The sequence below is a fragment of the Cyanistes caeruleus genome, chromosome 2 (assembly GCF_971803275.1).
Source record: "Cyanistes caeruleus chromosome 2, bCyaCae1.hap1.1, whole genome shotgun sequence".
NCBI lineage: Eukaryota > Metazoa > Chordata > Aves > Passeriformes > Paridae > Cyanistes > Cyanistes caeruleus.
In genome coordinates, this window is record NC_141702.1 from 91,647,365 (window position 1) to 91,661,053 (window position 13,689).

A 13,689-nucleotide genomic window follows, 5' to 3' on the forward strand; every position below is an offset into this window, starting at 1 on the left:
AAACCTATCTTAAATATTACATATTCTTGACAGTTGTGTGTTCTTGGAACTGAAGCTTAAGAGAAAACAACAAACACATGTATCTCAAAACTCATGAAGTTAGACACACTGGAAAATTAGCAAGACACAAAACACTGAAAGAAAAGCAAAGATGCAGCTGCAAGATTTGTGAACTTACATTTGAGTGTTTCTCCCGCATAAGGGATATGTAGCTTAAAACGATCACAGCTGGGTCCTGGGGTCAATGATGTGCAGCTAAAAATGAAGACAAGAATAGAAAGAACATGCTAAGCAGTTACAGATGGTAGCAAACAGTAACATTATTCTACAGGATACAAATGACTAATAGTAAAGATATTGTGACTACTAGAAATACTCATCCATATGATTCTGACAAAGAAGAAAAAGTGGGAAAGATGCAGGAGGTCCATTCTCTTGAGCAGCAGTTCTCACAATAGCATAAATGTTAGGGTTTCTGCCAACTCTCTCCTATTTTATAAAGAAAACATACATGCAAAATGCCCTGGTTTGAATGTGTTATCAGAATGCGATCAGTCAGTGAAAGACATCAAGTTCTCTGCTTTGTATACAATTTTGCAAGTCACAACTCTGTATGTCACAGTAGCATGGTTACCTGCTCTCTTATCACTGCCACCATATAACTGGAATCAATCTTCATTTTAAGCCACCAACAGTTACTAATTTTTTACCTATTGTAACATTAATGTTTTCCCTTGTGGAAAGTCTCTCAGTAGGGTTCAAGAGGGCAAGTTTCAGAATTGGCTATCACAGGATATAACAACTAAGCATGTATGTTTTTGGTATGTGACTCTCCTGTTTATCTGGAGCACAAGAACAGCAGCTAGGACTCATGGTTGCAAGTGACCATTTCATGAACAGAAAAGTCACTGGAAAACTGTTTAATGCCTAGGCCAGACATGATCAACTTCTTCGTAGCTTTTAAGACATAAACAAAATTTCACAAATAAAAAATCTCAAGATCTCAGCTGCAAAAGGAGAAACAGGGACACATATTATTTCACTGGCAGGAATGGTCTCTGCTTTGGGCTGCTGGGTATATGACGAGTCCCAGGAGCAAAAATACTGGAAGTCCTTAGAATTTCATTGCTTTATGTTTCTAGGGATCCTGATAGCCCTGAATCTTCTCACCAGTCTAATATTATTGAGAATTGTTCATAGGCCCAGCACAATTGCTGCAAGCCAAAAATAAAAATCATACTGCTCAACTCCAGGAAAAATACTGAATGGTAAGGCAGACAAAGGTAAAATAACTTGCCTAAACTTAAATATCATATCACTGGTAGAGCTCCAACACATGACACTGACAAAATATTGAAACAAAACCCACATTTATTGGGCTATAACACAGCCAAAAGCAGCAAGATAGGTAGGCCAGAAAACTGTCAGAAATTCTGATCCTACCTTGTCAATAGCAACATCATAACTCCCGCAGCTCTGTCACACTGCAGGAGAGGCATCAGGGCAAATGGAACATTCTTAATTCTCACTCACATATTCAAAACAGTTCAGAGAGCCATTTCTCCCTGGTGCTGGCTCTACAGTATCTTTTCCTCTTTCCACTTGCAAGTTATGAAAACTATATACACTAACTTCAGACTATTTATATTCTGTGAACTACATTTACTACAGTCAAATTTGTACCTGCATGTATCTTCCTCAAAAAGAATCAACCATAAAACTACAGATTAATTAGCTAAAATTTTCCACAAAAATACTAGAAAACATAAGCAAACTACTTGTGTGCAGATAGAATCTAAGACAGATACAATTAAGATCCACATGCAGTTAACAGCCTACACTGATTGATCAAGAATACACCATATTTTTTCAATCACTACAGAAATTAGAAATTTCAAAAGGAAGAAATACATGTCCTATCTTTGCCTTAGAAAGCTTTTTGCAACATCTGGTCAGAGCACCATGAGAAGAAATCCAGAAAGACAAAATTTAGCTATAAATTACCTACTATCATGTAGGTGCAGACTTGAATGGAAAGCAAGTTTCAAAAAAGATTAGTTCACATCTTGCTTCATCCAGGATGAATGCCCTGACTTGGTTTTCTTCTGCTGGAATAATATTTCATGGTTTATTGAAAGATTGATGATGGAAAAAAAATAATGCTTTGTGAAACCTGCTGATGATGCAAATGTGAAAGGGAATAAAGCATGTCAGAGAATAGGAGCAAAGTTGAAAATGTTTTGATTTAATGGTTGTACTACTTATTTTTAAATTTCATCTAGGTAGGGCTTATTTAAGAAAATCTTATATTAAGAGCTTAAGAAAGGTTATGGTTAACCTTTCTTAAGGTTAAGAAAATGTAACTGAAGAATAGGGAGCATCACCAGTCTCACCGGGAGTAAAATCACTTTAAGAATACAAAAGATTGGATCCCTAGAGCAACAGAAACAAGAGAATATAATTATTTTCCAAACTGCACTTTTTTCCATAGGTAAGAACAGCACAATGGGAGTGCCCACTGTTAGGGTGTTTTAATGGCTGTGGATGAATTTAACAGTTAAATGGATATTACTAGCTACTTCCAAATAATTTCTCTGGCTTACAACAAGTAGAAGGCAAATTATTGGAAGCATACAAAAAAAAAAAAAAAGGCAATGTAAAACCCCTGCAACATCACTTAATGAAAATTTCTTTCAAAGTAACACAGGTCACAGTCTGAGATATTTCTGAAATACCATCAAAATTACACTGCAGTTAGCTTTTCAATAGACACAAAAATTTCTGATCTTGCAAACACCCTACAATCTTTTCTTTTAGCACAACAGGCCATTTGGAAATACTTAGGGAAAGTATAATATTCTTTAACATTAAAATAAAAGCCTTATTTAATGGTGAATGTCCCTAAAGCAATACTCAGCACTTTTCCTATATTATTATACTGCACTAGAGATATTTTTTATTTTATTGGTCTAGAAATTACAGAAAGTGACAGTATTACCCTTTTTTCCCCCAAATTGCTCTCTGGCTGGGCTGCACAAGAGACTTCAATAACTGCAATAGGCTGAGCAACCAAGCAGAAATATATGCATACATTTGAAAGGAGGCAGTTTCTCTTTAGAATAAAAAAGATGCTCTTTTGCTCTTTAGCAAAAGAACAAAACTCCTAAGGCAAACCAAAACTTTGGTACATGTAGGAGTCTATGCGTGACCTTATTTCAAAAGAAGGTCCCCAGTAATGGCCTGGCTATCAACATTATCTCCTGCTTGAATTTCCTTCACACAGAACCTCTTAAAACTGTATATATATAATTGACTCTGAAACATGACCTCTGTCTTCTCCAAAATGTAAGGCTTTTGTTTTTTGGAAATGTGATCCTTTTCCTTATTGTGGTCCACACAATTGTAACACTTCAAGAGGAATTACTTGTAACAAAGTTTTTTAAAGATTACTTGTTGTCCCTTCTTTACAGGGAATTAGCACATAGAATAATACCTGGTGTTGAAAATTAGTATCATAAACTGACTCTATCTCATGATATATGGGTGTGCTATCTCCTTCTTTATTAATGGAAAAATATTACACTGGTTTGCATTTATTAATCTAAGTAATCAGTATTTTACATAAGAAAGCCACTGAAGCAGGAATTAATGCTCTGATGCTCAGACCAGTGATATGTCTTAGTCTTCAAAAGATGATTAATGCTAATACCACAAGATTTCCCATACTGCTTTACTTACCAAAATATCAAAGAATCACCATCTTGAAAAGTTTCCAGGACCAAGGATATCATTAAGTGTTTTGCTTAAAATCATATTGCCCTATCCAAAGAGGCTGTGCTGAGACTTATGGTTGGAAATTAGTAGGTGGAACTGAGTATACAGCAACCACAGCTGAATACAGCATGTTCCCTTTTACAGCAGATTTTTAGCTAAGTACCTTGAGCAGATACAGCAGATTAAACACAAACTGAGATACATTACATCCTTACGAAGTAATTATTCCAAGTAGGCGACAAGTAAAACTTTCCTTTGTTGAGTGTTTGATGCACCTTACAGATTGTGTGTGACTATTGGGAAAAGGTTTCTTTCACAGTTAATACAACACACATAAACTAAGCCCATTCTTATTCAAAGTCACTTTTAGCACCTGATGCTTAGTTATAAGTGTTCAGAATTCTTTATCAGTCATAAAAGGAAACAGAAAATATTATCCAAATAAAACAATAACAATTACAGTAACAATACAAACCAGGAAAGTCACTCAGTTCTGCTGCTTGGAATAAGGCCTAGAACAATAGGTATAGTACAATGTATTTTTCTGCAAAATTGATCCTTTTTCCAAGAGTATCCTAAAAGCCTTTAAGAATGCAGTTCTACTTGAGTTTAACAGCAAGGTTTCCTCTTATACCAGTGTATTTGTGATTATTTTGTTGACTTGACACTTCTGTTTTGTTTAAGCTAAAAAAAAAAAATCCCTATTTTGATATTTTACAGGATTGAAGCCACAATGATATGGAAGATTCTGATAACCCAAGATTTCAACACCATCTTCCCATCAACTAGTTTTCTAAAACTATCACTTGAAAGCATTCCTAAGAGAAGCAGCTTTAAATTATTTGGGCTCTGGTAAGATCTTATCCAAAATTATGTTCTGTGACAACTGAAGGGATCACAGTGGAAGAAAAGCACAAGTGTTTATCACCTTAATCAAGAAAGTTAGGAGATGGATGGTTATTCTATCCAAAGACTTTTTAAAAAACCTACAAAAACCTAAACCCACCACTTTATATCCCAAAATTCCAGTCAGAGACTTGTTTTTCATGCCACTCCTAAAACCTCCTGCTTAGAACCATAAAAAAACCATAGCAAACATTCAGAATTGCCAACAGAGGTCCAACAGCTCTACAGGAAAATGAGTAATCTCCTTTTCATAACTTTTTTTTTTTTTTTAATTTGTGGTATAGGTGTAAGCCTAAATAGTCACATCATTATCTGACGACTATCATATTTACTGATTAAAACGTATGCAATGCATTTAGTCATTCTTCCTTCATGGATCACAGAGAAGCTTTGCTGCCTTCACTTGGAGCAGACAAATTGTCAGTGAATTTTACTGTACAATAGCAAAGTCAAATTAGACAAAGAATTTTAGCCTCTATAATCTCAGGAACTTAATACTGCTACTGCCTAACCTGAATAGTCAGAGATGCAAAAGCTTCTTTAATCTCATGATGCTTAGGGTGCTACACTCACTGTTATTGAGGATAAGTACTTCCTTGGAAAACAGACTTTTGCGGCTCGGTCTGGGGGTCTCTCTGACCCCCCAGCTCTTCCAGCAACAATCCTGGATAGACATCTTGAGAAGGAGCTGCTGTCCGGGGAGTTCCAGGCAGCTTCCAGCCAGGGATAACCCTTAGGACCATGGCCTGAGGCTTCAAGTGATCAGCTCTTTTAGAAGTGATTTCTGCTCTTGTGATCTGCCCAGCCAGCTCCATTCAGAAGTTCCATTCAGGGGTTACCCTAGCCACACGGAAGACCATGTGGTGTTCCATGGGAGTTCTTTAATGCAGGCTTCAGCGAAGGGGGGCAGTGATTATCTACCACTGAACTGGGCAAAAGTTGGGGTTTTTATAGGGAAAGGGAGAATTGGGAAAAGGACCAATGATCTGAGACTGGGATAAGATGACCAATAGTTTACAAGGAGATAACATGGGGTCCTGAAGCAGGAAGGGGTCCACAGCTTAGTCACCATGACTAGGCAGTTTTGTCTTAGGGAGTAGATCCCCAGGGAGGAGACCTGTCAGAGGACTGGGCTTCCTCTACAACAGACAGCTGTTTTTTGTTCTTGCGTAAAAGCCAAGAAAGCTTCACACTGCGTTAGAGACCTCAATGGAGAACACAGCTAAAAACCAACACATACACAGAAATAATAAGCAACACGACAAAGTCAGTCCTGACCACTGGCTATATTCCCAACCCCTCCCACAATATCTAGGTCATGCTTCCAACTGTTACAATATATGTCTTATAAAGATACTGTTACAGGACAAGGAGATCAAGTGACTTTCATAATACAAGAGGCTAAGAATGAATACTATTTTAGGAGTGACAAGACAAAGTTCAATCAGAGTTCCAGAAGCTGAAGGTTTTGCCAGCAAGAGCCAAATACTTCAGAGGCAAAGACAGGTTGATTGTTTGTTACCTTTAAGAGGCAACAAACTCAAAATTCCACCCAAAACTCTTATGTGGCATTTGCTACGAAAAGCACTTCAGTGTTCAAATCCAGTAGAACAGCCTTTGTCAATGCCTTCAGATTTTCATTTCCTCCAGTTTTTGTAGATGTAAATCTGCTCCAGTGTACCTTGATGACACAGTATTTAATCCCATTTAATTAAGAATATTGCAGAACTCACAACAGATGGGTATGCCATGTACAGAGGCATTAAGAATAATTAAAGTGTGTGGAAGGTGGAGGTGAATAAAAGGAAGACCAGCAGGTTTTTTGCAAGATCAGGAAACAGAAAAATGGTGAAAATCACATTTTAGAGCATTGACACTAATGATAAAACCCTGGATCAGGTGGTGGCTCCCTGCAGCATTGCACAAAGCTTTACAAGCTCCTACATGGTATTTAGAGTATTGAGCAGCTGCTCCTGAAAACAAACTGATCCATCCAAAATTTTGTCAGTCAGGCAAAATTTGAAATTGGAGAGATGGTCTAGTCAACAAACTTCCACCTTCAGTTTCCCTTCTTTATATAGACATACGTATTACACGTAATAGAGAGAGAGAGAGAGAGGGACTTGCTCTTAAAAGACACACACCATTGCTTTTGGGAAATTCAAACACATTTACATTTAATCACTACTTAAATGCATCTCTTAATTAAAATACTAAAATCCAAAAGTCAACTGAAAATTATTCAAGAAACATCCCAGTAGTTAAACTCACTGTTTTCAGAAAACTCATTTGTACCCCAACTGGTTTCTTCAAACTTAGTATAAAACTAAACTATAGACAAAGACTACTTCTGGCATTGCAATAAAGTTGTTTTTGAATCCTGATAGTATAGGTGATATTCCATAACTGCAACAGCCATTTCAAGCCACAGTTATCATCTGGGAAATTCTAAAGTGTTTCCAGATATGTCAACTATATCCTCAATATAACCTTCGTCTACCGTAAATGCTGATCTTCCTATACATATGTTTATGTTTTTTTGTAAGAAGTTCATCACACTAACTGGAATTTTTAGAAAGCCATGAGATGTGAGGCAGAACATATATACTAGAAAAACAACCCCTCAGTTCCCTTCTGCACTGGTAGGCAGATTTGCATTTTTTAAACGTAAAGTTCAAATAACTATTTAAAATCAATTCAGCTGCAAGCAACCTGCTTTCACTAGAAACACTATACAAAAGTATCTTATGCCTGTCTTAGTAAAACTAATACAGCATTTGAATATTAACAGAAAATGTAGTTTTTATTTTTTTTTTTAAATGAGTGAGGGTTTGCCAAAGCAGATGTTGCAGGTGGTGACAGCTCCGGGATTCTAGAACTACAAATCTAATTCAGAGCTGCCTGCGTCTTGTGGCAGGAGTTCTGCAGTCACCAAAACACAGTTGACTCTGCTGGAGGGAGATGTCCAGCCCAACCTCTCTGAGGGAAACAGAGGAAGCACACCTATATATAAATATTGAAATCATCTCAGAGAACTTCTACATAAAATTGAAACTTCACATGACTGGGTTTTTTTTAGCACCAAACTCCCTGTTTACTTAGCCTAGTAAAGCTAAGTTTAGAACTGCTCTTTTCCAGTCACTGCAGCAGGACAGGTTGGAAGGTGCTACCACAAAAAAGAAACTTCAAGTACCACATCTACTGTACTCGTAGGTGAACGTGAAAGAAAAGCTCTGAAACAATCTCAAAACTTTCCATTCATAAAATCTCTGTAGTTTAGGGTGCAAAATCATTATTACTGGGTCTCAGGGAGCTAACGATGATACTAATTAAGAAAAATAATTAAGCATTGACAAAGTTTCCAACTAAACATATTTTACAAACATGCTTTAGAAATGTTGATAATCAAACTGATTTCCTTTGTAAGCAAGATCTTTTATACTCTGGTAATTGCATGTAATTCTTTTTAAAGACTACACATTGCACACACATGCCTCAGAAGAATGAAATAGAAGCAGTAAATGGGAATTTTAATGAGGGAATGATCAAAAATTGAACAGAAATAAAGACAATCATGATGGGACAACACTAATAATGTATACTCTAGTATAGTATGTTTAGGTAAATAAACTAGTGAATTCACAGTATCATAAACTGTCACATGTTCATAGAAGGAAAAGGCATTCCTTCATTATACTGTAAGACCAGCTGTACTCCAAATTCTTGGAACTCATAAGCAAATTTTTAGCGAAGAGTATGAGGGAGTGCAGATGCATCCTTTGGATTTACTTCATCTCCCTCCCCTCCTGACAGATTCAAACCATGTTTCAGATTTTCACAGCTGCCATTCAATTATCTATTACTTTGCAATGAATTACAATCTAATAATGTGTCACATGTTTTATTTCTACTGTTCATTAAAGTGAACTCCGTTTCTGGAGAAAGAAAAATAGAATCAGACAGGGAGTATTTTTACTTTAGATTACTCTAAAAGAGAATCATTCATCATCAAGAATGAAATTACAGTCAACCACCTGGAGTTTCATATCTTTTCAGTGTTCACAGAGAAAGCATACTCATACAGGAAACCACAAAAGCTGAGCTATCATAAACATCAGCTTTAATAAGCCATGTAGCATTGCTCACAATATTGGCCGTAGTAGCCATAAAGACTCTCAATTCATTTTTTTAAGTAATTTATTTCATTTTATTGGAAAATGCAGTGACCTGGTAGCAGGGAAATAGCTCAAGGACTAAAATCATAGTCCACGTTTATATATTTTCCCCCTTTAACAAACTAAATAAACAATAAATGGGTCCCACCCCTGCCCAGGATGTGGGGGATGGAACTACATGATCTTTAAGGTCACTTCCAACCCAAACCATTCTATGACTCTATGGATATTAGGAGTGATCGCATGTCTTTTGCATTTCCCCTTCAAAGTTTTCTTCTATTTGCAGAGTTTTAGATCTTCTTGGTCACAGCTGTCTATATTCATTGTTTTCCTAATTTATAGATTCTCAGAAGAAATTTATATTAATACAGCAATGAATTCAGTTCTTTGGATATGAAAGTTAGGTCAAGCAAGGATCACCACATTTAGAACATAAAGCCATAGTTTGCAGTCACACACTTATTCAAAAGGGCAACTTCAGATTAAGTATATTTATATAAAATATTACAAGACTGAAGACACAGCAGTCTTGTAATATTAACAATGATATTGTTTTTATATTTATATAATCTATTGAATACTATATATATAACACAGTAATATTAACAATAATAACACAGCAGACACAAAGCCTATGGAAAGATAACACCTAAATAAAAATATCAGTAGTTCTCCTATTTCTAGCATTATTTTAGATTAATTATAACAATAAAGATATGCAGTAGTCTAAAAAGATCGAAAGGAAAAGGAAATTCATAGGTAGAAGTACAACAGACCACTCCATGGAACTGCACTTGCAGAAAGCAAGCCCCACATTGCTGCATGTTACATTTTATCCAGAAGTCTTGCTCAATAACCCTTCAGCTCACCTTTTCTTTCTCTAGCTTCTCATTCTCACATTAATTCTCACAGTTCACAGCCACCTCAGCAGTTCTAATACTATTTTCAAGATTACACCATAAAGCATAAAGCATTATTCGCCCCATGGTCCCACCAAACTATTCCTGAAGAAAGGAGTTCCATGTACATTTTTCTTGATGACAGTCACAAAAATCCTCTTCTTCCCAGCAGATGCTTGTCCTTGCCCTTACCATCCAGCTCCCTGTTTTCTCCCACCATCATACTAGGAGCTAGGCTCATTTCTTATTAGCCTCACAGGCACAGAAACCATGTAGGACCTCCTGCAATGCCAAGACTATTTATAAGCCACCTTTAGATCCCAGTGAAAAGAGGGTCCACTCTACCATAAGTTTTTTTTAAGCCTGAGTCCTCAGCCCACCACAGATACCATGACCTGTCTTCATGCCACTTCCAGCACCTCCCCTACACCTCTAAGTTCTCCCCCTTTCTGCCTAATACAATTCTACCTTCTAATACTTTCTACCTAATACAATTGAATTTTGCCTATACGCAACAGGTTAAAACTAAAACAATGAAAGTCATGTTCATGGAAGACACTACACCACTAGAAATCTCTTAAGAAATTATTCCTTCTAACTGTCTTCATTGTCTGTTTGCAGTTGGCCTGAAACTGTATCATTTTCATAGGGTTTAAGTTAAGGCTTATGATCAACACTTATGGCAGCCTGGAAAACAGGATAGATAATTGTCATCTGTTAGTTTGAAAATTCTCATTTTTGACTGAAACCAACATTCTAGAGGAAGGAGTAGAAAGAAAGAAAGAAAATAAATTGGGAGACATTTTGAAAGGTCAGCAGTAGCCCTAACTATAAACAAGACCAATCTAATTAGGTTTTTCTAGTGAACAAAAAACTGACCATCCAAAACAGAGCAACTATTACTAGGTCATATTTTTGGTTTAAAGATATTAGTTCAGTGATGCACACATTTCAGTCATGCACAGGAATCTGCTGTTGGGTTTTTAGGCAATAAAAGTTTAGAAGATTTTATATTCGGCTTTTCTTTTGTTTCTTTCCCATAATGAAATTCTGCAATTTCCCCTAATTAACTCAGTTTTATCACTGGGATTCTTTAACTGTACAATAATAAAAATTTTCAGTGCTACTGGTCTAATTTTATTCTTTCAGTCATATACCACAGATTACAGAGAAAAGAACCTGTGGCCAACACTGGAGTGGTTTGCCTCAGACACAAATTCCCTTCTCTCAGGAAAGACAAACAAACATGTTCCCTTTTACTGACTTTTACTTTTCTATGGATTAATTAGAAGGTTTACTTTTACCTCATGGACTGACCTTAGCATCTTCAATAAAAACATCAAGAGCAAACCGAACTATGTTAGTTTATACATACAGCTCTAAGTATTCTTTTGACATGCTCACTTTCAGTTAGAGAATAGCTGCTTCAAAGAATGTCTACACTGGGCAGTGCAATGCCAGGTAAATGCCTAAGATTGAATATAAAGAAACAGACTAAAAATAATTATATATTATTATTATATATAATTATATATTAATTAATTATTACATTTCATTATTAATTCTTACTTTGCACTAGATCACTTCTAGAGAATGATCTTTAACACTGTTGCATACTGGTCTGTCAGGACAAAACATCTGATTATCTCCTATGCTTTTAAAGCTCCTAATCTCATCAGACAATGTCTGCAACAAAAAGGCTAAAACAAAAATTCAAAATATTTTGCTTAAGCTTCATCTCAACTGTACAACACCTTTTTAATGTTATGCCATGTATACATGCACGCATATGAGAGAATCAGGCATACAAGAAATAACTACATGTGAAAGACTGGAAGAATTTACTGACCACCTATCCAGGAAAATATTCTTCTCTACTAAGGAGAAGCAAAAAAAAAAAAAGTGAGCTGTTCTCATCTTCTGGTGAAATGCAACATGCATCCAAGACACATAGGATGCTAGAGATCTGTTCAGTTCATATTAAAACAAATGAAAGGATTTGGAAGTGAATAAATTGGACTGGATACCAATTATTACATTTTAGCTGTCTTTATAGCAAAAAAAAGTCTTAGGAACTTTATTTCCTATAGTGATGCAGAATACAAAGAAATGAGAGACATCTGTTACAACAGTAAGACCTGGGCACAGACCTGCACTAACACAAGCCTCATTTTCAAGAAGCATTCAATGAATTCCCAAGATATGGATAGCAAAACCACATTTAAATACCTTGTTAAGGTACGCCTTTCCAACAGCATTTGGCACACTATCCGTACTACATCATGTGATGCTTTCTTTACGCAGAAAAGAAACAGTTGTATCAAACAGTTCCTTCTCATTTTTTTTAAATTATAAAGGGATAGACATTGCATTTACCTTCTTCAAGATCAAACAAGAGGAAGCTACTTACTGTCAAAAACACCATCAAAGACATATTGTGCAGTATTTAAACTGAAAAAATCTCAGGAAAATGTATATAGTCTTTTAAATGAGAGCCCAGGTTACTGCAATTATTTAGTGCTACCTTTACTTTTTAAAATAATTTATTTCCTCATAGCACTTGAAACTGACAAACACATGCTCTTTTATTCTGAACAACTTCAAGCACGTTGTTTAAAACTGGTGTAAAAAGAATGCCAAACATTATGGAGAATATTTACAAAATTATTGCCAAATGTATACTCTGCACTTTGACTTTTTACCAGACAGACATTTTGCCTTTCTTCATCATTCAGAAACAAATGTAGGAGAGTGCTACCTTGGAGACAGTCAAGTCTTTTTTAACCATCAAGAAAAACTGCTGTTCCAAGTTCCAAGTGCTGCTCCACAGCAACATCTCTATCAAACTGTCCCATAAGACCTTCAGCCTTTTACATTTTACTTGAAAGATAACAAACTTCTAGTAGTAAGATTCTTTGCACTGGAGAACTAGATTTGTCATCAGGAACTGGAATGAAACAAATTACTTTGTGAAAAGGTAAGAGTTTATGACTTATCCAATATAGGATTATGAGTAAAGGACCCATAAGACCACACTTCTAGAAACTGACACATCCCTTCTAGTACACATTTTACACAAAACACAGCTATTTTCAAAATCAGCTTTTCATAGTACTTTTGTTCAGAAATCAGATTCATTAAAATTTATACATAAACAAGACAAACACATGTTAAGAAAATTACCGACAGACACCAATGTGAATGATGGACATCAACCTTCCTCAAGTAACTAAAGTAAAATCTTTCATTTTAAATTAATCAAAAGCAAAAGATCAAGCAAAAGTTTTAAATAACTGCTACAGTATTGTAATAGCATTTCACAGCTAAAATCAACATTATTTCACAAATTATGCACATAAAAATGAGTATTTACTTTAAAAAGGGATATGCCCAGAAAAAAGGGAAATACTGAAGCATATTACAGTCTACTTGGTAACAGAAAAAAAGTAAATCATCATTGCTTCCTAGGAAGCATGGCAATAAAGTTATAAATATCGTAGTACAGCTTGATAACAAACTTTTATGTTAAAATTTACTCCAGAAATAGATACATTCTTTTGACCACTTCAGAGGTTTCTTTCAGGAACATAACTACGTGCAACATAGCTCAATAACAAGCAGAGAGGCAGAAATCAATAGTGAATAAGACAAGTGAAAAGAACAAAATACTAACATGTTTTACTACTAACCACTTACATAAAAATTCCACAATTAATCTTCTCATAAATATGGAATAAATATAACCATGAAAGTATGAAATTTTAAAATTTTTTATGAGTGGATATCTAAAAAAAGAGAACCTTAATATATGCAGCTTTATATCACTGTATTCATTTTGAAATTTTGCCTGGTGGAACAGATCAAAGTAATTTAAAAAACAAAATCAAGTTTGTTGAGTAAAGAAGAATGGGCTTGCAGCATAATTTGGAGCTCAA

The 13,689-nt window shown here is 35.6% G+C and overlaps 1 protein-coding gene across 3 annotated transcripts in view; it reads right to left on the minus strand.

Moving 5' to 3' along the window:
- Window positions 1-13,689, minus strand: part of BABAM2 (BRISC and BRCA1 A complex member 2) — a 167,242-nt gene that overhangs the window by 145,483 nt on the left and 8,070 nt on the right. For all 3 annotated transcript variants that reach the window (XM_086870020.1, XM_086869998.1, XM_086870009.1), the window contains exon 3: window positions 179-255. In XM_086870020.1, the coding sequence (XP_086726146.1) occupies window positions 179-255 (77 nt within the window). The remainder of the gene's footprint in view (window positions 1-178; window positions 256-13,689) is intronic.